The sequence below is a fragment of the Danio rerio genome, chromosome 6 (genome assembly GCF_049306965.1).
Source record: "Danio rerio strain Tuebingen ecotype United States chromosome 6, GRCz12tu, whole genome shotgun sequence".
Taxonomy (NCBI): Eukaryota; Metazoa; Chordata; class Actinopteri; order Cypriniformes; family Danionidae; genus Danio; species Danio rerio.
The window spans coordinates 57958570-57983862 of NC_133181.1; the positions used below are offsets into that span (position 1 = coordinate 57958570).

Sequence of the window (25293 nt, forward strand, 5' to 3'; positions counted from 1 at the left end):
TGATATAAGAAAAAAAATGCAAAAATAACCCAATTAAAAATAAATTAAAATAGGAAAAGTGGGCCCCATGGCTGGAATTGCTTAATTTACTCCTAATTTACTAAATCTGCCCCTGTGTGTATGGGTGTTTCCCAGTGATGGGTTGCAGCTGGAAGAATATCTGCTGTGTAAAACACATGCTGGATAAGTTGGCGGTTCATTCCGCTGTGGCGACCTCTGAGGATATGGGACTAAGCCGAAGGAAAATGAATAAATGAAAGGTGTTCATTAGTTAAGAAACTCAACGTCACTTGAGGGAGAGTAAATAGTTTTTCCTTTTTTTTTGGGGGGGGGGGGGGGGGGGGTTGGGGGGGGAGAAGCAGAATAAGGAAACCTAAAGATGTTTGAAGACAGAAAAATATGACAGAATTGTAATTTTTGGGTGAACTATCCCTATATGAACTATCTCAATATCTCTCAGAAAGACTCAGAAGTGATAAAACCCCTATCTTTATGCACATCTGAATAATATAAACATACATTTTAATGTGTTTCTAACTTGCATTTTAATAGAGATTTTTTTTTACAAGAATGAATGTCTGTCCTGAATTTGAAATTACAGATTTGTGATTTAGGATGTCATATAAACAGTCTTAAAATAAATATACTATCGGGAATAAATCAGTTATATGCTCTCTGTCAGAGTCTTAAAGGGCACCGGGGGTATTTTTAGACTGACAGCTGCAGTTTCTTTGTTTCTACAGTGATTCCTGCCGTTTACACCTGTCCATCCTCATGTCACCTTATATGGGTCGGTGTTCCTTAGCAACAACATTGGCGCCATCTGCTGGACTGACCTTTGAAAGCGTCTTTTTAATCAAAATGAGTGCTTGACATTTCAAGCGGTGACTACTGCACTGCATCTAAAACACCTCCCACTGTACTGCATGAGAAAGTGTGCAATCAAAAATGCATTTTCACACTACACTGTTATTAAAATTATATATATATATATATATATATATATATATATATATATATATATATATATATATATATATATATATATATATATATATAATTTTAATTCTCAAATCTGATTGGCTGATAGCCGTGCGATATTCTGCAATATCAGAACTCCTGCAGCCTTACCCTTTGTGTATTACTCCGCCCACATACAGCCAGCAAAAAGCAGACACTACAGATCTGAAGTTTAAAAGATGCTTGCTCAACTGTTTAACTGTCAGCTTATGATTTGTATCCAGAAGAAAGTAGTTCCTCATACAAAAGGTTTTTTGAGACTCTCCATGTTTGATTTAGTTTTTATATACACAATTATGCCGTCAAACTGTTGTATAAACGCAATATCACACTCGTAGCAGTGCGATATGGCTGTATATCGGCACTGGTGGGGGCACTTAGGCACCAAGGCCTCCCACCAGTGCCGATATACAGCCATATCGCACTGCTACGAGTGTGACATTGCTCATATATATACAGTATATATGTGCCTTGGTTTACTCCGATTCTCTCTCTCTCTCTCACACACACACACACACACACACACACACACACACACACACACACACACACACACACACACACACACACACACACACACACACACACACACACACACACACACACACACACACACACACACAAACAGATAGGAAGATTTTTTTCAGAAACTTTATCACCATCTGAATGAATGGACAGTTATTGCTATTTTTTTTAATTATTTTATTCTATTTTAATTTCCTTTTTGTTAATCATATTAGTCTGCATTGTTTATATATACTAACAGGCCATTTTATTAGGTACACCTATCCAATTGCTTGCTAACGCAAATCTCTAACCAGCCAATCTCATGGCAGCAACTCAATGCATTTAGGCATGCAGACATGGTCGAGATGATCTGCTGCAGTTCAAACTGAGCATCAGAATGGGGAAGAAAGGTGATTCAAGTGACTTTGAACGTGGCATGGTTGTTGGTGCCAGATGGGCTGATCTGAGTATTTCAGAAACTGCTGATCTACTGGGATTTTCATGCACAACCATCTCTAGGGTTTACAGAGAATGGTATGAAAAAGAGGAAATATCCAGTGAGCGGCGGTTCTGTGGGTGCAAATGCCTTGTTGATGCCAGAGGTCAGAGGAGAATGGTTTCTTGAACATGACAATGAGTTCACTGTACTCAAATGGCATCCACAGTCACCAGATCTCAATTCAATAGAGCACCTTTGGGATGTGGTGGAACAAGAGATTCGCATCATGGATGTGCAGCCGACAAATCTGCAGCAACTGCGTGATGCTATCATGCCAATATGGAGCAAAATCTCTGAGGAATATTTCCAGTAGCTTGTTGAATCTAACCACGAAGGATTAAAGCAGTTCTGAAGGCAAAAAGGGCTCCAACCCAGTGCTATTAAGGTGTACCTAATGAAGTGGCTGGTGGTTGTATGTTTTATATAATGTCTACTTTTTTATTGTTTATGTAATGCTTTGGAAACACTTCAGAAGTCATATCAATAAAGCTCTTTTTAATTTTTTGATAGAGAGAGAGAGAGAGAGAGAGAGAGACTATATACTTGGAGAGAAGACATGGTAGTCAAATTATAATGTAATAACTGGTTTAATTATATTTTCTTTATCATTTATGTTGCCTTATTTGTCATTATCTACACTCTTTATAACTGTAATTATTACAATCAATATTTAAGTTTTTGTCACTTTATCTGTCATATATTTCTCATTTACAGTATTTTACTCTGATGACATAATTATATTTCATATTTTACGCATAGGTAAAATGCAATACTATAAAACAATGTCATAATGCAACTCGAATTGATGTTCCAATTGACCTGAGAGTAGAGTTTGGTGGAAAACTGATTTAAATGTATTATTTAAGGAAAGGGGGCAGCACGTTCTGTGTGGAGTTTGCATGTTCTCCTCGTAACTGGCAGATAGCTGGTTTAGGTGTGTTTGATTAGGGTTGGAGCTAAACTCTTAAGGACTCCGGCCCTCCACGACCGAGTTTAGACACCCCTGGGTAATGCAGGCCAATCACTATTCATTCATTCTCTTTCCGGATTAGTCCTTTTATTAAAATGGGGTCATCACAGTGGAATGAACCGCCAACTTATCCAGCATATGTTTTACACAGCGAATGCCCTTCCAGCTGCAACCCATTGCATGTGTTTAGACTTGTGGGGGAAACCGGAGTACCCGGCAGAAACCCACGAGAAGCATGCCAGCCAATCAAAAGACATAAGCCGAGGATGTCCTCTAAACAGTACAACAGGACTTGACAGAGTAGCTCAAAAAATTCAAAGAAAATTAATGAAAACGCAATGTCCACTACAGAGGAAACAAGTCTATGGGCGGGGTCTCAGCAGGATATTGTTTTTCCTCTGTCATATTTCACAGTCTCCTTTGCTGTCTCACTTTAAGTAGGCTATAAATTTAAAATGTTCAATAAATAAAGAATAAAAAATAGTATAGCATGGTATTTAAAAAATACGCATCATTTTTTTTTTCGTCAGTGGATTAAGATAAATTGCAATTTTATAATAACATATGCATTTGAAAAGCAATTGAACCACTCTTACAAAAATTAACCATCTGTTTTAATAGTAAAGTTGTAGCAGGGCAACACAGTGGCTAGCATTGTCACCTCACAGCAAGAAGGTTGCTGGTTTGAGCCCCGGTTGGGTCAGTTGCCATTTCTGTGTGGAGTTTGCATGTTCTCCTCATGTTGGCGTGGGTTTCCTCTGGGTGCTCCGGTTACCCCTACAGTCCAAACACATGCGCTATAGGTGAATTGATTAAGCTAAATTAGCCATAGTGTATGTGTATGAACGTTAGAGTGTATGGGTGTTGCCCAGTGCTGAGTTGCGGCTGGAAGGGCATTCACTACTTAACACATATGCTGGATAAGTTGGCGGTTCATTCCACTGTGACGACCCCTGATTAACAGGCTGAAAAGAAAATGAATTAATGAATAAAATTGTAGAAACGAACTTGTTTTGGCAGATAACATCCATTTGTACCAGTTTTTCTACAAAACCATAATAAACAAACTAGGGTAGCGTCTACCACACAAATTAACCATGGTTTTGCGACACCAACCATAGTTTTACCATGGTAAATGTTGTAAAACTATGGTTATACAAATGAAAAGCACCAATAAACTGCAGTTTTACGATCAAAACCCTGGGGTAATTTTCATAAAGGCGTCGTTAATTTTAAACTGTCCGTCACAGTAGTTGTTCACATGCGTCTGGTAAGAGCTAGCTAGTTATTTAGCAAGCTAGTTAGTCAGTAAATCACTCAGATAGTTAGCTTGCTAGTTAGTTAGCTAGTTAGTTGAGTGGACACCGGTCGGAGCTCGCGCTGGCTCCTGTTGCCACAGCAACCACTGAGGAGAAATCAGTGCAGCTTCAGATGCTGTAGCATTACCGCAATGAGGGGGATGTAGCAGTTGTGGTCGGACAGATGGGACCTCAAGATTGACTGTGACTCACCACAAAGCGACGAGAAAAGCAAAATGTGTCCGTAATAGACGATTGTTTCATTGGACTGGAGGGTCGAAGCTGGACGCGACCGTTTTCGAGCCACATTCAAGACCTCAGGGTGAGTGTCACTGGCGAAAACTGCGGATTAGCATGATGTATAACGAGAGTTTGGCCATTCAATTATTAATTTGCATCAAATGTTGATGTGTGTTTGAACATCTGATGAACGTCTACGGCAACGCGACTTTTTCTCTCCTTCCAAAGGCGAATATATGCGTGTCAGATTTGTTTTAATAATTAATTACATTTATCCGAGCCGTCATTTAAATATTAAAACGACGTATGAGTTAGGAAAGCGACAGCTAGATCTAAAATCCTCAATGACAAACCATTGTACGGTTCGGCGACAGATTGGCAGTCGATAGAAATGTGATTTCTTTTACATTACTTGTGTTTTCTTCCACACAAGAGTCATTTTGTAGTGTTAGCAGGCTGTATCTGTAGTTATTGTGATATTGCTGGTTTAAAATTTACCTGAATTTATATATATATATATATATATATATATATATATATATATATATATATATATATATATATATATATATATACCTGTTGGACCAGCAATGAACATCAAAAATAGAAGACATATTTTTAAATGCTCCCAAGATAGCTAATTAAACAGTTTGATTAGTGATATGATTAGTTGTGTAGTAATCTATAAGCTTATTATATATTATTCATGTAAACCATTGGCTATGAATATGAAAAATGCATTGCAGAAATGTCTTAGGCTTGATATTTTAACTTACAGACAATAAAATGGGAAATGCCATTCCCAAAGGTGTGTAAAATTGATGTTATTAGCTATATGCTATATCTTTGACTGAACTATATGCACAAATAAGTAGATTATAGAGTTAATTATTGTGCACATGATATCTAGCTGTTTCAGACTCCTCAGAAATGGACTCAGAATAGTCATTGAGGCAACTAGAGAGAGAGAGAGAGTGAGTCTTAGCATGTTATATAATGTCTTGTGTGGAGGATGAATTGTAATTACCTCACTGACAAAGCCTCTCGAATGCCATCATTAATACAGTCTGCCATTCTGAAGAGATGCAAGACACATATTATTAAAAAGCATAATATATACTTAAGAGCAACAGAATTTTCCAATTCTTTCACAGAAAACGTAAGAGTTTTCAAAGGAACAAAGATTAAGTTGTTTGCGCCTCAACACTGATTACACCTATTTATTTATGGCGACAGCGTTCAGTCCTGGCAGTGTTCCCAATTGCAAAATGGCATGTCTTGGCAAAACAGTCACTCGAGGACAAGCTGGTCATTTAGGACATTTAGTTGAAGTATTTCAGTGGCTGACATTATAAAATATCTCCCTTTAAATTGCGGATGTGCCCCTTCCTGCAGGGTCAGCTTAAACTAGGCCATGTCTGGTTATACCTGTGTGAGTTGGACTGCTTTAAACCTGCGCTCGAGTGAATAGGATGGCTAACTCCCATGTGAAGTCACCACTGAGCTGTCACACTAAATCAGGAACAACTACACTAAAACTGCATTTTTTTTAACTGTATGCACAGAAGTGAAACAAAATAAGGCCCTGCTCCAAAATATAGTGAGCTTTAAAAGCAAAAATGGGGATAGTTCACACAAAAAGAACATTTCTTCACCATTTCTTCACACTTAAGTGGTTTTACACTGCAAAAACGCTTTTCTCACTTAGAATTTTTCTCTTGTTTCTAGTTCAAACATCTAAAAAAATTTAAATCAAGAAGCATTTTTTAGACAAGCAAAATAGTCTTATTTTAAGAAATAATATGCCAAAATGAAGCAGGTTTTTCTTTAAAACAAGCTAAATAATCTGCAAATGGGATAATAAATCTAGTTTTTTCTTTTGACAAGATTATGTTGCTTGTTTTATTGATAAACTTGCCTAATTTTAGAATATTATTTCTTAAAACGAGGCAATATGTTTTGCTTGTCTAAAAAACACTACTTGATTTAAGATATTTTTGGATAATTGAGCTAGAAACGACAAAAATATCGAAGCAAAAATATATAGCTTAAAGTGGCTAAAAATGTCCTTGCTCTGTTCATTTGGAAATTATATTTAAAAAAAGAAAAAAAACATTCAAAGGGGAGCTAATAATTCTGACTTAAACTGTATATAGAAAAACTGCCAATCCGTATGGGCTCTTACTTACTTGCCATAGTTAAATTCCATAACATGCCAGTTACATCTAATACCAACTTCAAGTGTTAGCACATACGTAATTTTTTTTTGCACTTTTTTTAGTTCTTAGTTATTGCCTTGATAATAGAAAATATGAGCTAGGCATTGTGTATGACAGTTGCCAAAGTGAGATATAAGCTATACGGTAGGAGACATATCTTGTATGTACGTATAGAGCTTATATGTGGATATGAAGAAGCAATACAGGAGACCTTTATGGCCTGTATATGCACCTCAATTTTGCCTATATGTGCCATACGCATACATGCAGCGTATATATTATCATATATGTGCATGTATACTGCAAATAGGTTTCATGTATGCGCATATAGGTTTTTTCCATGTGGGAATTCTAGAATTCCTGGTTAAAAAGTACATTTTAGAGGTTTTTTTAAGAAAATAACAATGTTTTGCTTTGTAAGAACCGTTTAAATTTCTTTGGGGTCATTTAAAGCTGCATTTAAAAAGCAATTTAAACCAACGAGCACCACTGAAGTGTACTATTTGGCGAAAAATCTAATCATTTGGAATGAAAAACAAAATGAATAATTCTCCAAAATTGTTTGTGACTCTACAAGTTAATTTACAGCATCATTTGTTATTGGTTTTCTCTTCTGACATGCTAATCAAATCTGAAAATGTATCTTTAATATCTTCATAAACAGTTTATCTTCATCAATCAGCTGATACTTGCTGGACAGTCTGATATCCTTCTGTTCAGATGTCAAGACAAAGACATTGAGTGCTGATGGCTGTGCTCGGTGTGTGATCAGTTCAGTGTCTGTTGTGTCAGTTTCTGTCTTGCAGAAATTAAATTACTGGGCAAAATGAATTAATAGGAGATTTATTTACCTGTATAGGACATTCAATTACTTTAGCTTTGCACAGAAATCAATTGTAGGTGCATTTCTATGCCTCGCTGCTGTCAAGATATTGAACTCAGTTCCAAAATTAAGATTAGATTAGATTTAGATTACTTTTACAAGCCTGGGAGGACGATAAGGATTGGCTAATATGACCAGTACAGTGCTTAGGTAGAAGCAGCCAAAAGTAAAAACAGTTTTTTAATGCTAGATTTGGAAAGGATAGAAAGTAACACAATAAAATAGTGAAAATTAACTTGACCTTTAGCTACCAATTCCCAGTCAAAAACCTTTAAATGTGTGCAGTGGGGATTCAGGAGGTTTTCTAAATAATCAAAGTCAAATCCTGCATGTTTTACTGATTGAATATCTTGTTATGGGCAGCACCATCACCTCACAGCAAGAAGCTCGCTGGTTCAAGTCCCGGCTGGGCCAGTTGGCATTTCTGTGTGGAGTTTGCATGTTCTCCCCATGTTGATGTAGGTCAGGGGTGTCCAAACAGTCCTGGAGGGGCGGTGTCCTGGATAGTTTATCTCCAACTTGCTTCAACATACCTGCCAGGAAGTTTCTAGTTTGAAACTTCTAGTCTAGCTTGATTATCTGGTTCAGGTGTGTTTGATTAGGGTTAGAGCTAAACTCTCCTGGACACCGGCCCTCCAGGAGCGACTTGGACACCCCTGGCATAGGTGAATTGAATGAATAAACTAAATTGGCTGTAGCGTATGAGTGTGTGAATGAGAGTGTATTGGTGTTTCCTAGTACTGGGTTGCGGCTGGAAGGGCATCCGCTGTGTAAAACATATGCTGGATAAGTTGGTGGTTCATTCCGCTGTGGTGACCTCTGAAATAGGGACTAAGTTGAAGAAAAATGAAAGAATATCTTGTTATACTTAAAATAAAATCACAGAAATGCAATAGTTTGTAGATGCTGTTTATGTAACCATGTAAAGCAGTAACCACTTCTTGCAAATTGGAGGACAATATTTTAAATACAGTTCAAAAAATGGATTATTATAGTTGGAAGTTAATCATTTGGATATACTATTTGAAAGTAATATTTTAAGTTCAATTTCAGTGTTATATTCATGCCTTATATGTTGAAAATGTAACATTTCTTGCCTCATCACATTCCAATTAGTAATTTTTAAAAAAGTTCAAGTTTTATTAGTTACATTATTAAGACTGTTGTCCAATGACTTGCCATATTAATCTGACTTGTCTTGTTGACTTAACCAAGTAATGCCTTTAAATTGCACTTTAAGCTAAATATTATTCATTCATTTTCTTTTCGGTATAGTCCCTTTATTTATCTGGGGTCACCACAGCAAAATGAACCGCAAGCTAAATACTAGTATCTTGCAAAAAAAAAAAAACTAGCAAAATACAAAAGGCAAAGCAATTAGCTATTAGTTATTTTGAAACATTAGTTTTAATGTGTTGGGAAAAAATCTCTATTAAACAGCACTTGAGAAATATTTCAAAAAGAAGTAAAATTTTCGAGGAGGGCTAATAATTCTGTATTTACCTGTATGTACACCTTTTTTTTAAAATGTAACACTTGTTGTCTCGTCACATTCAGTTTCTGTAAATGCACCATATTTGGAATATGAAATGGAAGAATCTATAGAAAACAATTGTTGTTGGATATTACTAAATAGGACTAAAATATAGTACTAAATATATACTAGATAATGATAATATATGTGTCATATATTTGCTACTTCTGTATATTCTGGTCTCGATCATGCTGGAATTCCAGCCTGATCTCACCAGAAAACATGGTAACATTTTATTTTAATGGTCCATTTGACTACTAGTAAACGGTCTGTTTAATATCGGTTGATGCTGCTCCCTTAACAGACATTTAGCTGACTATAAGAAACTTTGCAAGTACATGTCAACTTACACTAACTTTATCCTAACCCCAACCCCAACCTAACAGTCTACTTATAATCTAATGGGAATTAGTTGGCATGTTTAAAAAATGCAACTTAAACTCAACAAACAGACCATCAAAATAATGTGTGACCGAAAACTGAAGTATTTACGTTTTGTAAGTTTAGTGGCTAATTCATACGAATTTACAATTTTAAATTTTTTTTTTTAAAGGTGTAGCACCCAATCCCACCCCTAAACCCAACCATTATGGTGATGAGCAAATCATACTAAATTGTACAAGTTAGATCGTAGAAACTCATACGAATTAGCCACTAAATCAAAACATTACGAATGCCGTGAGATTGTGTTGGGAATTCACACTCTGTTTCTGTGAACCATAAACTCCGCTTTAATTTGCTCCCTTGAAATTGAAGTGTGATGTTACACAGCAAAAAAATGATTTTCTTACATAGACTTTTGTCTTGCTTCTCCAAATATCTAAAAATTCATAAACCAGAAGCATCTTCTAAACAAGCAAAAAAAAATACTGTTTTCTGCCAATGGGGCATGCAAAATAATCTAGTTTTTCAGTTTGAATAAAAATTATTTAGCTTGTTTTATGAATAAAGTCACTTAATTTGATTTAAGAGTTTGTGGATATTAGGAGTAGAAACAAGACAAAATAATTAAGAAAGTATAAAGACATTTTTGCAGTAAACAAAAAGCACACCAGCATAAAAAATAACTTTTAAACTTTTTTGTCATACTAACAATGCAGCACTGAGTAAGGTGAAGCAAAGTGGTGTTTCAGATATCAGTGGGGACAATTTGGCCATGTTTAACTTGTTACCATCAACGTTTATGGTGGTTTGTGCCCTGTCTGGTACTTGTAGAGAACATTGTTGCTTTTTGAGTTGATAATAAGTTAGGATGTTCCAAATTCTGTCAGTATAGAGTTAAAGTCAAAATTATTAGCCCTCCTGAATTATTTGCCCCCCCGTATATTTTCCCCCAATTTCCGTTTAACGAAAAGAAGATTTCCTCAACACATTTCTAAACATTATAGTTTTAATAGCTCATCTCTAATAGCTGATTTCTTTTATTTTTGCCATGATATTTGACTAGATATTTTTCAAGGCGCAAGTATTCAGCTTAAAGTGACATTTAAAGACTTAACTAGGTTAATTAGGCAAGTTAGGGTAATTAAGCGTAATAATAATATTGACCTTAAAATTCCAGCTGAAATAAAACAAATATGACTTTCTCCAGAAGAAAAAATATTATAAGAAATACTGTGAAAAATTCCTTGGTCTGTTGAACATCATTTAGGAAATATTTAAAAAAGAAAAAAAATTTCACATGAACTACATCAGTCCTTCCCCCAGAGATCTTTACCTTCCTGGAGAATTTACTTTCAGCCTTGTTACCCATCTTATAACTCTCCAGCATCAGCTACACGTCTTATGCTTCCTGTTTAGTCAGGAACTGAAAAAGAGAGAAAGAAACACGATGACGCATCCATTTTATGTGGAGCAAAACCACTTGAATGGAAAATTCACACAATACCCTGTGCATGTCCTGGGAAAACTTTGGTAGGCATGCAAGGGTCAGTTATCTGGTCATTGCACTTTAAAGTTAGTTAAAGATTCATGACTTGCTCAGCATACATTATAATGAATCTGAAAGGAAGTTTCTAAATAGATTTGTCCTTTAATTGTCTTTATCGCCATATATCTGGTTTGTAAATATCAGAAACTAAAAGTTTGACCTGATGTTCCCTTAAGCGCCCCTATTATGCTTTTTCAAGAATTACATTAAGTTGTATGTAACATAGCCGTTTGTGAACATTAAATTAATGGAAAATGAAAAGTTTTAAATATAAAAATTTAAAACAACAAAATACGTAATTCTTTGTTAAATTTGCATAACGCTAGCCTATTCTCTTTATAGACCTGCACTCAAATATAGTATTTGTTACTTTCTCAACATCATGTTAAGAACAACCATTTAATGTATTGCTATGCTCTTACAAAAACCTAAGTTATTACCACAGAAGTACCAAAATAATTCATTTACTAACGTGATATCTGTAATTCGTCATGATCTAAATGTGTACACTGCAAAAAAGGTTTCCTTTTTTAGCTTTGTTGTCCCAAGTAGGGTTGGGTGATGTCGACCAATTTGACATCGTACGATGTCTAATTTGAAACTTCGCAATGAATAATTATGAATAATTAATGAATAATTAATTAATTCAGAACGAATTAATTATTTGTAGCCTACCGTTTCAACTTCCTGACCCGCATGGTCTTTGTTTTACCCATAACCAATTCATAAATAAATAAAGATAACTAACACACAAATGAGCACCTGCCAATCACTTTTTCTGCGGGACTCTGGCACGAATAGGCAGAGTGATCTGTGTCAATATAATGGCGTTGACAAACTTGATTGGAAAAACCAACAGGAACCAACCAACAGTATCTGAGGTTTTCGCTGAAATAACTAAGTACAAGCCTGAAAGCGAAAGATTGAAGCAGTGTACGGACGCTGAGACACGTTACCTGATAGATTCAAAAGACAGAAGAGTCGTTAGATAGAGACAATAAAATTAATTAAATATCTCGTTTAACAACTATAGCGAGATGCGTTCCATCGGTACATCAATGATAAACTGTCCAATATGCACTGCTCTCTGGGGTTTTGTGCTCAAAGCACCCGCTGACTGCTGGAGCTCAGACGTGCACGTACGCTGCAGCGCATGCCAGAGTGTGTTTGTGTGTGGCCAAGTGATTTCAGCGGTATAGTGTGGAAGGAGGGCGTTTCAGAAATGCTAGATGAAACGGCAATGTGGACGTGGACCGTTTTCATTCTAATATGACTTTTTAAACTGAGAGGTATTAGTGTGAACGGGGCCTGAGTGTGTATTTTTCACGAGTCGGTTGCTGCTGCGACAGGGGCAGGGCGAAGAATTGTGATGCCGGCTCAGCATCATGTCTATCGGGAATGGACAATGGCATCGTCTATCGACCCAACCCTAGTCCCAGTAACTAAAAATAACTTAAATAAAACAGCATTTTACAAACAAGCAACAAAAAATATTGTCATTTTCAGAAATAATATGCCAAAATTGAGTGTGTTTTTCTGTGAAACAAGCAAAATAATCAGCCAATAGGATAAGCAAAATAATCTCACAAAAAAAAAAAAAAGTTTACCCCATTGGGAGATCGTTTTGCTTGTTTTAAGGAAAACCTCACTTAAGTTTAGCGTATTATTTCTGAAAACAAGACAATATTTTTTGCTTGTCTAGAAAATGCTTCTTGATTTAAGGGATTTTAAACATTTGGAGTGGAACTGAGACAAAAGCTGAGTCTTTTTTGCAGTGTAAGAGCAAAATTTTCTGCGTTAATAAACTCAAAATAAATTTAAAATGGGATTCTTTGAGAAATAAAGTGATATAAAGCTTGTATTATGAGAAAATTAACAAGTTATTGACTTCAGATGCCGGTAACCCTATACTACAAGTGCTCCAAACTAAATTAATCATCTTTAAAATAGGATTCAATAAAAATTTTCTTTAATATTTATTATTTCAAACAAGAAATAATCCTTAAAATAGCACAATAGGGGCATTTCAACATGCATCTAAGCTCTAATTTCAAGCTTTATTTATCATTTCTTTTCAAAACAAAAAAGAATCATTTAATGTACTTATTCATTTTTGAAAATCAGCAGAAAATATTGCATGTTGAAACGAAGATGAAAAATAAGTGTTTGCCAGGATCTGCGTGCTCCTCAAAAGGCTGACGTAAACATTGGAGCGGGCAGGTGAGCTGCTATTATTTATGTAACCCACAGCACCAGGACACAGATGGTGTTTTCCTGTGAACGCCCCTTGCATCTTTATTTCCGCTTCTCACACAAACACAGAGCCTACACACAGACGCAATAGTCTCCTGTGGGTACTGGCACTACAGGTCACCAGAGCAAGATGACAAACACCAACTGAAAATCCTCATTTCCACCATTCAAACCCAATTAACCTGTACTAATAAGAGCTTTTAGAGATCCTGGGCAGACAACGATTTAAAAAAAAACTAAAAGTTCCATTATTTACTCACACACAAGTGGTTCTAAACTTGTATTCATTTCTTCTGTTAAACAAAAATCAAGATATTTTATAGAATGTTGGGAAAAAACAGCCATTGACATTCATAGTGGGAAAAATGCTTGTTTTTTCCCCAACATTCTTCAGAATATCTTCCTTTATGTTCAACAGAAGAAGTACGAAGGACGAGTAAATAATGATTTTTGGGTCGATCTTAAAATAGATATCCATTTTCATCACAGACGTAGAGTTTGTGATTGAATGTGACAAAAAAAAAAATCATCTCTTAAAGAAAAATAATCTCTTTTATGCACAAAATTATATAAAAATATATTTTTAGATTAACAAACACAACAACTTTAGAATACCTAAAATCCTCCTGGGAGAAAAAATGTAAGTGTTGAAATCACTGATGAGCAATGAGAGCCCCTGAACAGATCCACAGGTCATCAGAATGTGTACGGCGAGGCCTCATACCATTTAAAGTGATACATTGTTTACATTTGTCTAAATAAAAACCTAAGTACGATATTTCCAGAAGTGGACCCAGCATGCATCACTGGCCCACATGTTTTGTAGTTGCACAAAATTATCTGGGAAATTATTTTTCGAACATTCTCAACAATAGGTCAAAGGCTGATAGATCCAGATCCCCTAATGGCAGTTCCTGGTATTACTGATTTCGAGATAGCTAAAACAGTACTGAACAAAATATAGTTCCATTTGTCAGTCTATTACTAAGCGTAATATTATTAAACTGGAAACAAAAAGCTGCTCCTACATATAGACATCTAATGAGGGATGTAATGAAATGTTTGCAACTGGAGACAAATTAAGAGACAAATTCTGTCAAATCTGGCAACCTTTCATGGATTATTTTAAAGATATTGTAAAATTAAAAGATTAAATTTGAGGATCAATATTCTGTTTTTATTCTTTTTTGCATTTTTTTTTCTTTTTGTATTTTTTTATATAATTGTATTTATCTGTTATTATTTTACTTATGTATTGTTTGTATATTGCATGCTTTATTGTCAGTGTTGTCAATATATATGTATGTATGTATGTATATATGTATGTATATATGTATGTATATATGTATGTGCATATATATATATATATATATATATATATATATATATATATATATATATATATATATATATATATATATATATATATATATATATATGCATATATATATATATATGCATATTTAATGCATATTCATACAGTTGACATCAGAATTATTAGGCCCCCCCCTAATTTTTTTTTCTTTTTTAAATATTTCCAAAAAGATGTTTAAGAGAGCAAGGAAATGTTTACAGTATGTCTGATAATATTTTTTTCTTCTGGAGAAAGTCTTATTTGTTTTATTTCGGCTAGATTAAAAGCAGTTTTCAAATTTTTTAAACACAGTTTTAAGGACAAAATTATAAGCCCCTTTATGCAATTTTTTTTTTTCTATAAATCAAACCATCATTATACAATATCGTGCCTAATTACCCTAACCTGTTAACCTAATTAACCTTGTTAAGCCTTAAATGTCACTTTAAGCTGTATAGAAGTGTCTTGAAAAATATTGAGTAAAATATTATTTACTGTCATCATGGCAAAAATAAAATAAATCAGTTATTAGAAATGAGTTATTAAAACTATTATGTTTAGAAATGTGCTGAAAAAAATCTTCTCTCCGTTAAACAGAAATTGGGGAAAAAAAATCAACAGGGGGGCTAATAATTCTGACTTCAACTGTATTTACAGACTCCAAGAGTTTATGATTGTTCTTATATTCTGAAAACTGAAATGTATTGAAAATGTACTATATACTACCTGACAAAAGTCTTGTTGTCTATCCAAGTTTTAGAAACAGCAAATAATAACTGGACCTCTAGTTGATCATTTGGTATCAGAAGTGTCTTATATGAAAGGCAAAGGCCTCTAGATTACGCTTATTTGACCAAAATAAATTATGATCATGCCTTAATTTTTAATGATTTAATTAGGACAGTAAGGTCTGATTTTGCTTAGCCTTGGAGAAAAAGTCTTGTCACCTTTACAGAAATAATGTCCAGTATAGAATATAAAGTCATGCTGCAGTGGAGACAGAATGAATATTGTGTCTGACTCCATCATGAGCTTGGAGGACTGCATCCATACATCTCTGCAATGACTAAAACGCATTAATAAAGTCACCTGGAAAGGCAAAGAAAGCGTTCTTGCAGGACTCCCAGAGTTCATCAATATTCTTTAGATTCATCTTTAACGCCTACTCTATCTTACCTCAGACATGCTCAATAATGTACATCTCTGGTGACTGGACTGGCCAATCCTGGAGCATCTTGACCTTCTTTGCTTTCAGGAGCTTTGATGTGGAGGCTGAAGTATGAGCAGGAGCGCTATCCTGCTGAAGAATTTGCCCTCTCCAGTGGTTTGTAGTGTAATGGGCAGCACAAACGTCTTGAAACCTCAGGCTGTTGATGTTGTCATACACTCTGCAGATCCCTCACACACCCCTATACTGAATGCAACCCCAAACCATGATTTTTCCTTCACGAAACTTGACTGATTTCTGTGGGAATCTTGGGTCCATGCGGGTTCCAGTAGGTCTTCTGCAGTATTTGTGATGATTGGGATGCAGTTCAACAGATGATTCAGCAGAAAAATCGACCTTCTGCCACTTTTCCAAGTGATCAACTAGAAGTCAAGTTATTATGTGTTGCTCTTACAACTGGGACTTTTGTCAGGAAGTGATTGGTCTTATTATCTGAACACTGAAGTCCTAAAATGTAATATACATTTTTTTATACCTGTTTCTGTTTAGTTCATGTTGAAATACCGCTCTGAAATATTTGCAGCAGGTTTTGTAAATAAAAGTGTGCCATAAATAGAAGCATTAACTAATTTAAGCAGATGCTTGCCATTCTGGGCTGCACACGCTAGCTTTCCTTGCCAATGTTTTCTTTTAAGCCAACATGATGATAAATTCAGATTCAGCTGCTCAATTTTATCATCACACGAATAGACTTAAAAATAGCAGCATCTGAATAAAGGGCTGACTGAAATCTGCAGCCGCAAGAATAGCGCAGTTAACATATTCCACTGCAAAGTCATCGATTACTCAGCTAAATGTAGATGTGCCCTTAGCATGTATTGACTCTTTGCCATTTTAATAGCAAATAAATTCTAGCGTTCTTTTAACCTTCGCTCTTCTGGCTTCATCTTGGATGTTATGTCTGACCCACTGGCTTTTATTCAGACTGTCTGCTGCCATTTGTGTGACCTAGCTGAAGAACCCTCAGAGACAGGCTGCCATCCAATGTCAAAGTCATAATTTCAGTGCATCTCTGCATCCTCGACTGTTGGACGTGTGTGTGTGTGTGTGTGTGTGTGTGAGTGTGTGACAGTCCTTATCATAGTCATCAAGGTTGGGGCTGGGAGGCGGGGGGCTCGCTGCATCCTCTAGCGCCGCACACATGCTATTTATAGACTGGCTTCAAATCCGAACAACCTGCGCTTGGAGACATGGAAAGAGAGATGAGGAAAAAACAAAGAAACGTTACGTTGTGGGAAATGAAATTTGCATGTTTGCTGTGCTCTTGTTATGTTAACATCCACTTGCATCACTTGTTTGCCTCGCAGTGTCAGATTGGAGTGAGTCATGTCTGCAGGGAATCAGGAAATGTTGGAGCTAATTACATATATCCTCAACTTTAGACATGCTTGAATAGTTCCCCACACTTACAGCTATACATAAAAAGGTCTCTTCATTTTTAATAGAGGGAATCTTAAATTAATTTTTTATAGATTTTATAGAGGGAGCCTTAATTTAATTTTTATAAATTTTATAGAAGGAATCGTAAATTACATTTTTTTTAGATTTTATAGAGGGAATCTTAATTTAATTTTAATAGAGGGAATCTTAATTTAATTTTAATAGAGGGAATCTTTATTTAATTTTAATAGAGGGAATCTTTATTTAATTTTAATAGAGGGAATCTTAATTTAATTTTAATAGAGAGAATCTTTATTTAATTTTAATAGAGGCAATCTTTATTTAATTTTAATAGAGGGAATCTTAATTTAATTTTAATAGATTTTAAAGAGGGAATCTCAATTTTTAATTTTTTTTATTTTATAGAGGGAATCTTAATTTAATTTTAATAGAGGGAATCTTAATTTAATTTTAATAGAGGGAATCTTAATTTAATTTTAATAGAGGGAATCTTAATTTAATTTGAATAGATTTTAAAGAAGGAATCTTAATTTTTTTTTTTTAGATTTTATAGAGGGTATCTTAATTTAATTTTTATAGAGGGAATCTTAACTTAATTTTAATAGATTTTAGAGAGGGTAACAACTTAATTTATATAGATTTTATAGAGGGTATCTTCATTTATTTTTGTAGATTTTAAAGAGGGCATCTTAATTTAATTTTAATAGGTTTTATAGAGAGATTCTTAACTTAATTTTTATAGATTTTAGAAAGGGTATCTTAATTTAATTTTAATAGATTTTAGAGAGGTTATCAACTTAATTTATATAGATTTTATAGAGGGTATCTTCATTTATTTATTGTAGATTTTAAAGAGGGTATCTTAATTTAATTTTAATAGGTTTTATAGAGAGATTCTTAACTTAATTTTTATAGATTTAGAAAGGGTATCTTAATTTAATTTTAATAGATTTTATAGAGGGTATCAACTTAATTTTTATAGATTTTATGGAGGGTTGCTTAATTGAATTTTAATACATTTTATAGAGGGAATCCTAATTAAATTTTTAAAGATTTTCTAGAGGGTATCAGCTTAATTTTTTTATAGATTTTATAGAGGGAATCTTATTTTTTTATAGATTTTTAGGAACAAATTACAGGTTAAAACTAAATATTGAAAGATTTACTAAATTAGTCACAATATAAAGCAACACTGACTACATTCACATGCATTAAGCAAGTGTTTACATTGAAAAACAATAAAAAAGTAGTGTGTTGGAAAAAAAAACGAATTGTGTGAACGGCCCCTAATACAGGTGTAACAGAGGCCAGCTAGTAAGTGCTGTGCAGGTAAACCTCACTCCTCTGACCTCTAAATGTGCTCCAGTGACAGACACTAGAGGGCAGGGTTTTTAGCCTCCTTGTTAGAGCAACCAACTCCAATGCGGAAGGTCGCAGGTTCGATACCAGCTCGGAGAGGGTTGGGTGGTGTAGGACCCTCTGTGTTGCACAGGCTCATCTGGGTACTGGCAATCATCATGACCATCAGTGAACATATCCACATCAATATATTTATCTGTCTTGCCACTGTTGACTTGTCAGCGCCATCTTGTGACTGTATTATAATTTGTAGGTTAGTGTATGCTACATTTTGCCATTTTTGATCGACAACTTTGCTTTTAATTAAAGAATTAAGAAAATTTTATGGCTCAGAACTATGCATTTTAATTTTTGTGGCAAGTAGCTGTGTAATAAGCAGGATAAAATACAACCAAGATGGTTATTTTTGCAGAATAAAGCCTTCAGTCTAATACAGCAGTGCTCTGATTTGTGTGGGGCTGCAGAGAAGCAATACTACGAAGATTTGTTTTTGTAATTTTAGCATCTGCCATTGCTTCCATTTCCTCAACTTATCTTACTATTTAAACATTTTGTCTTCTGCTTCATACCATTTCGAGGTTACAGCTTTTTTACCTGTTACATGTAATATCCTAATAAATATCTACACTTTATTCAACTTGACAAGAAATTCCTCCAAGATAAAGTATTTCAAATGATTTAGAAATACTTAAACAGAAAAATAGTTAATATGGAGCATAAATTTTCCCCAAAAAAACATTAATCTTTGAGCGCTGCCTGTGCACGATGCGCATCTATGCATCCACACAGTCCTCCAATATCAATGGAGGAGGGTTAAAGCTAAAGCAATGAATTATAAAGTCATTAATATTGAGAGGGACAACTAAAACTGGTTTTGGAGGGCACTGAGCAAGCTTTCTGTCACACGCACACACCCCTATGTTGACACACATGCCAGATAGGAAGAGCTTGATAAACGCCAAGGGTTTCTAGTGCTACAGACTCAAAGACATGAGAAGTGTTTTACACACAAAAGGTACGTCTAGATAAGCTTAAGCCATTCCCTCTTGTGCTCTTCAGATTTGTTTACATCAAATTTGCTTTCTTAAACTCAACCTCGATAACATCCGTTTCTTTCTTTTCTTTTGCAGAATAAACAAAGAGCTCCCAGAACTCCAAGGACAATATCATAGGTGAAGGTCAGAGTCAAGTGTAGCCAGTACTGAAAGAAAATATCTGACGGCATTCAGGATGATTCTGCTGAGTTTATCCGAATCTGCCTATTTTCAACCTCATTTCAGCATCAACTATGGATAACAGTGCCAAAACAAGCTCTTTGTTGAGACTCTGATTTCACAGGAATTGGCAGATGCTCGACAGCCCTGCTATGGAATATTTTTGGACCTCTCTGGTGTCAGTTTCTTTATTGTCTCTTCAGGTTTGTCCCCAATGAATGCTCAATCGGGCAGCCAGTAATGCTAACCAATTATGTATTGTTGTATTTTAGCATCATTTGCTTGTCTTAAATATATCAAGGTGTCATATCATGGACATTAGTATTATGTTAAGCTTTCTATTACATCTCAGTTCTGCTTCTGTATACCTCTAATCAGCAGTATGTTCTGCAGGCTCTTTGAAAAATGTGTTTAAACAATTGCTTTTGGTGAAAAGCAAAGGCAAAGCTTTTAAAAAAAACTAAGACAAAGTAGGTGCTCAGGTGCTGCGGCTAGAATCTGCTTAGTTTGAACATTCGCACCTGCTTTCTGGCTCTTCCAGTCGTACATCTCTCAGGATGAGCCAGAAGTCGGACTCGGAGACAGAGGGCTCCCAGGCACCAGTGATTTACACTGTGGAGGAGCTGGAGTGCAAGATCTGTTACAATCGCTTTGACACTCGAGCCAGAAAGCCCAAAGTGTTGAGCTGCCTGCACCGTGTCTGTGCCAAATGTCTCAAGAAAATGGTAGAGCTGGACTCATCCCCAAGCATCATCAGCTGCCCCTTCTGCCGCCACGAGACTCACGTCCCTGACGAGGAGATCTGGTTGCTTCAAGACGACAGCAACATTCTGGCTATTCTGACCTACCAGGACCGGGCACGTAAGAGCGGCACTACACCCAGCGGTGAGGTCCTCTTGACACCCAACAGCCTGAGTGGAGGCGAGCAGGCTCACAGCTCCTCCGACTGCCTAGTTATCACAATCATGGAAGTCCCTGGAGAGTCGCAGTCTTCAGACTCAATGAGCATGCTGAATATGGTGCGCTTGTACCGGCCGGCCAGCTTGGACTCCTTACCTTGCCACCTACCCGTGCAGAAGTGCCGAGCATGGACGTCCCGTTCAGTTCCCCGCTTCCTGATGGGTGTCCTCTGCCTGGTGTACTTCAGCTCACTGCCACTGGGGATCTACTTGCTGATGATCCAACAGCTCACCATGGGAGTGATCCTTGTCAGCCTGGTGCCCTCCACTCTGGTCCTCTGCATATTCTACGGCTTCTGCCAATGTCTGTGCCATGAGATCATGGAGGCCATCGCCACATAGCACACCACAGTAACTATGTTTCCATTCAAAGATGCTAATCAGATTTATGCGTAAAACTGGAATATTGCATAAAACGTTTGCCACAAAAAAGCACCATCTCCATCCAATGAGAGAAAGAGAACAAAATTGTAATTTCTTGGTAAACTGGCAACAAATATCACAAAGAAAAAGAGAATTTGTTGAGTTATGGCTGGTTTATATTTCTGCATCGAGCGAGTGCAGTGACTAATGGCGCATGCCTTGCGCGTTAGCATGCAGAAGTATAAATGCACGGCATGCGTGTTGCTCTGCAATAACACTTCCGAAACGTTAACTGGCAGTGGGCTTTTATGTTACCTCTGTGTCAAGTTTCTTCGCTGGTGTTTTGTTTTTTCTGATCGCTACCTTAAATGTACAAGTTGCTCAAACTCGCTCATTTAGAGGTGGGAACCAGCGGATGCGCAACGACTTTAATCATAAGGTAAACACAAAACAACAGTTTCCATCTGGAGCTCCTTCACAGGACTTGAGAAATGTAAACACTCGCTCTAATGGGATTGCACTGCGGTCACTCTAGAGTTTGAGCATGCAAAATACTGTGGTGCGGTGCTGCGAAAAGGGGCGGGATTAAACAAGATAATTAGACATTTAAAAAGTGAGGGATTGCTCCATATTTAAATTTTTGTCCAGAGAGGTCATGCTTTGATCCTCGATTGATCTTGCACACTCAAGTGATGCGATTTCACGGGTCAGAGTTCACCAAGCTTAAACTTTGCAACACAGCGAACTTCGAAACTTGACGCAGGACCTTGCGTTTCGGGTCTGACGCATTCGCGCGCATATGAATGGCAGTCTTGCTTCATCCTTGCCCACACTCGTCACCGATACCAAGCTGACTAATCTCAGTGCTTGCGCTATGCATGGTTGCGATGTAATATTACAGGTGCGTGTCTGCATCGGCATCAGTCCTATGCCCTAGGACAGGGGTCACCAATCTCGTTCCTGGAGGTCTGGTGCCCTGCAGGGTTTAGCTCCAACTTGCCTCAACACACCTGCCTAAGTGTTTCAAGTATATCTAGTAAGACCTTGATTAGCTTGTTCAGGTGTGTTTGATTAGGGTTGGAGCTAAAATCTGCAGGACACCGGCCCTCCACGAACAAGTTTGGTGATCCCTGCCCTATGATCTCTTTGAAGGGTTTACCCTCCAGAGTGATACCTTTGAAGGGATTAGTCCTTCCAAATGGATCACCAATGTGCAACACCCCTGCACAAAGGATCATGGAGTCCCGAAGTGTACTTCAGTCATACCCTTGAAGTGTCGACTTCTTTTGGGAACAACATTTCAACATGGCAGCCATGATTGCTTTTACTTTGGAGGGCTATTTATTTCATTTGGAACGCACTGCCATTCAGAGAGTGGGAGACTGTCAGGCAAGGGTTATGCGACCACTTGAACACTGCACCGGAGCATACGTGTTTGCTTGATGTAGAAGTATAAATCAGCCTTTTTTTCTTATATAATAACTTACTCGAGCCTCAGAAGACAAGGATGAAACGCAAGGAACGTGCGGTGGTTTATGGAGGCGCAAGTCTTTGGGAGTGCAGACACTCAAGACTGGAAGTAATAATACTGAACCACTGTGATGACAGACTTTGGCTGAGGCATTTTAGAATGACCAAAAATGAATCAGATATTGTGAAATGTGGTCAGCCTGCTGGTTTGTCCATTAATACCATCCCATCACACTAATTTTAATCCAAATCACATGACTTGCATATGCACATGCTGGAATTTATTCGGTAAGTGAGTTTCCATTGTAGTTAATATGTATATATATTTATTGATCTGATAATCTTATCCCACCCCTGCAGAAAAATCCAGCTTAAACCAGCCTAGGCTGGTTGGCTGGTTTTAGCTGGTCGACCAGGCTGGTTTTAGAGGGGTTTTGGCCATTTCCAGGCTGGTTTCCAGCCATTTCCAGCCTGGTCCAGCCTGGTAGACCAGCTAGAACCAGCCAACCAGCCTAGGCTGGTTTAAGCTGGTTTTTTTCAGAAGGGATTAAGCACATACACTTTTAACACCATTTTCAACAATCATTTCTATCAACCACTTTAAGCAATATTCCAAAAGGCATATAAAAACCAGTGGATGGAAACATAGCTAATAGTGCTAATCTCTGAAATAGCAAGACCTGTAAAAGAACAAAAGCCAAATGACTGTCGCATATCTGCTCCTCCTAGACTCCCCATTGCACCTGATTATACCAGCATCTACCAGTGAAGTCCTTGTAAATCACCTCACGTTGTATGCAGGGGCAACTCTACTCGACTTTAGCTTGATTACCAGTGCAAGCTGGAGGTATTGATCTCAGACTGCAACAGATCGCTGTGGTTTTGTATCACGTCTAGCTCACCCAATGGGTCTTCAACAACTGTGATATAAATAACACACAACGGAGAATGAAGTCCTTCCACGGTTTAATATGGAAACCACAGGATGTGTTCGATATTACTAGATGAATTTGTTCATTTTCCGTTATCTTTGGATATCTGTGGTATTATTTCAATCATTGTCTCAATGTTCTCGTTGAAGTTCCTAGTTGCCTTTGTAAGGCATGTCAATGGCCAAGCTGTAATGTATATGTACAATAAGTGAATTTGTGTTTGTCATTGCTATGAGAATGGACAAATACTTTGAAGCCACCTGTTAGATATTCAATAAAGATTCTCCATATCTAACACAACTCTGCGTTAAAGGGTCACGAAACACCAAAACACATGTTTTGAGCTGTTGACAGTCGTATATGTGTCCCACACTGCAAAAAACACTATTAGGACACCTATATTTCACTAAAAAGTGTAAATTGGTTGTTTTTGTGTTATTTCAAGCAAATTCGTACTTCCGGTTTAAAACAAATTTTTGAAGTTGCGTCACGGCTATGAGATAATAGCGTGTATTCCAGCGTGCAGACTGGACGTCTGTGCCAGAGTGTGTCTTATTACGTGTGCTTACAGTGTGCTGCATTAATGCATGAGTAAGGTTTGGTTCTAACCAATCAGCACGCTCTATTGTGAAACTTCATTAATATTCATTACTGTCACAGTGTTTAGACGACAGAGACGCCACGTTGTGTTGGCAAAACAAGCGTGAAGTGTTGCTTTTATAGTTTGCTGCAGTTAAGTTTTGTTTTCATTTTCTCTCTGTGAGAGCACAGCTGGAGTCACGTGTGGATTAACAGTTTAAGCGACGCTCGACAACAATAACTTACGTGTCTAAGGAGGAACATTGTTTACCTGAGAGCTGTTCTCATCTGCAAACGCTGAGATCCAGATTCGCTTGTAGTCTCCTCTTAATAAAGACGCAGCTCTAGCTGCTGGTGAGCGTCCAGTGCTCTTTGTTTTTTCAGTTTGTTCGTATCGAACTAACTATTGCACCGAGTGTAAACATGTTAGCACCACAACCAAACTTTAACCTCGTGTAGGATTTTCACCGCATTTTGTGACACGCGGCTTTCTGACGCTACCTGCCATGTGCATCTAAGTTTTCGAGAAATGAAAATGAAATGAGAAATGCTTAGAGCAGTTCCTTGAATCAAATATCTTGTTTGTCGCAAGGGGCATGAATGAATTCCCTGAATGAAAGAGCCAAACTGCAGTTAAAGTCCACCATTTAATAATTTGGCAAATAATTCGACTACAGATGTCCATGTAAACACAGTCCTTTTATCCCCTGTGTGTGTATGTGTTTTGACTCTGAAAGTCAGCAAATAGACACTCCCACACCATGCCCCTTTTCTTTCTTCGACACTCCCCCCTAAACAGAGCTGGACACGCCCACTTTTCTGACTTTTTCCAAAGTAGAGGTGTGAAAACACCCTGCTGAAAAGAGGGGGTTTCATGGCCCTTTAAATAATGAAGTACACGTACCATGCTTGAAGACTGAGTTACGTTCAGGATAACATTACGAGTATCGAATTTACATTTTAACTGGTGCCCTAAAACTAATTTGTGTACATTTATTTTATTAATGTGCAGGGAAAATCCCCTACATCACAATTGAGTGTGAAGCAGCTTACAATTATTATGACTGAGGAATTATACCAG

The 25293-nt window shown here is 36.8% G+C and overlaps 1 protein-coding gene across 3 annotated transcripts; it reads left to right on the forward strand.

Moving 5' to 3' along the window:
• The first annotated feature begins 4434 nt into the window (after positions 1–4434).
• On the forward strand, positions 4435–23933 carry LOC797048 (E3 ubiquitin-protein ligase RNF182). 3 transcript variants are annotated; one of them, XR_012408280.1, is made up of 3 exons: positions 4435–4616; positions 19826–23086; positions 23218–23933. XR_012408280.1 is itself a non-coding variant. In XM_005166157.6 (2 exons), the coding sequence occupies exon 2, from the start codon at positions 20467–20469 to the stop codon at positions 21208–21210; it is 744 nt and encodes a 247-aa protein (XP_005166214.1). In that variant the 5' UTR covers positions 4435–4616; positions 19826–20466; the 3' UTR covers positions 21211–23933. The 3 variants fall into 3 exon arrangements, 2 of the variants coding, with proteins under 2 accessions (XP_005166214.1, XP_073810874.1); XM_005166157.6 differs by having other exon boundaries at positions 19826–23933; XM_073954773.1 differs by lacking the exon at positions 4435–4616 and adding an exon at positions 17370–17986 and having other exon boundaries at positions 18156–23933.
• Positions 23934–25293: the final 1360 nt, after the last annotated feature.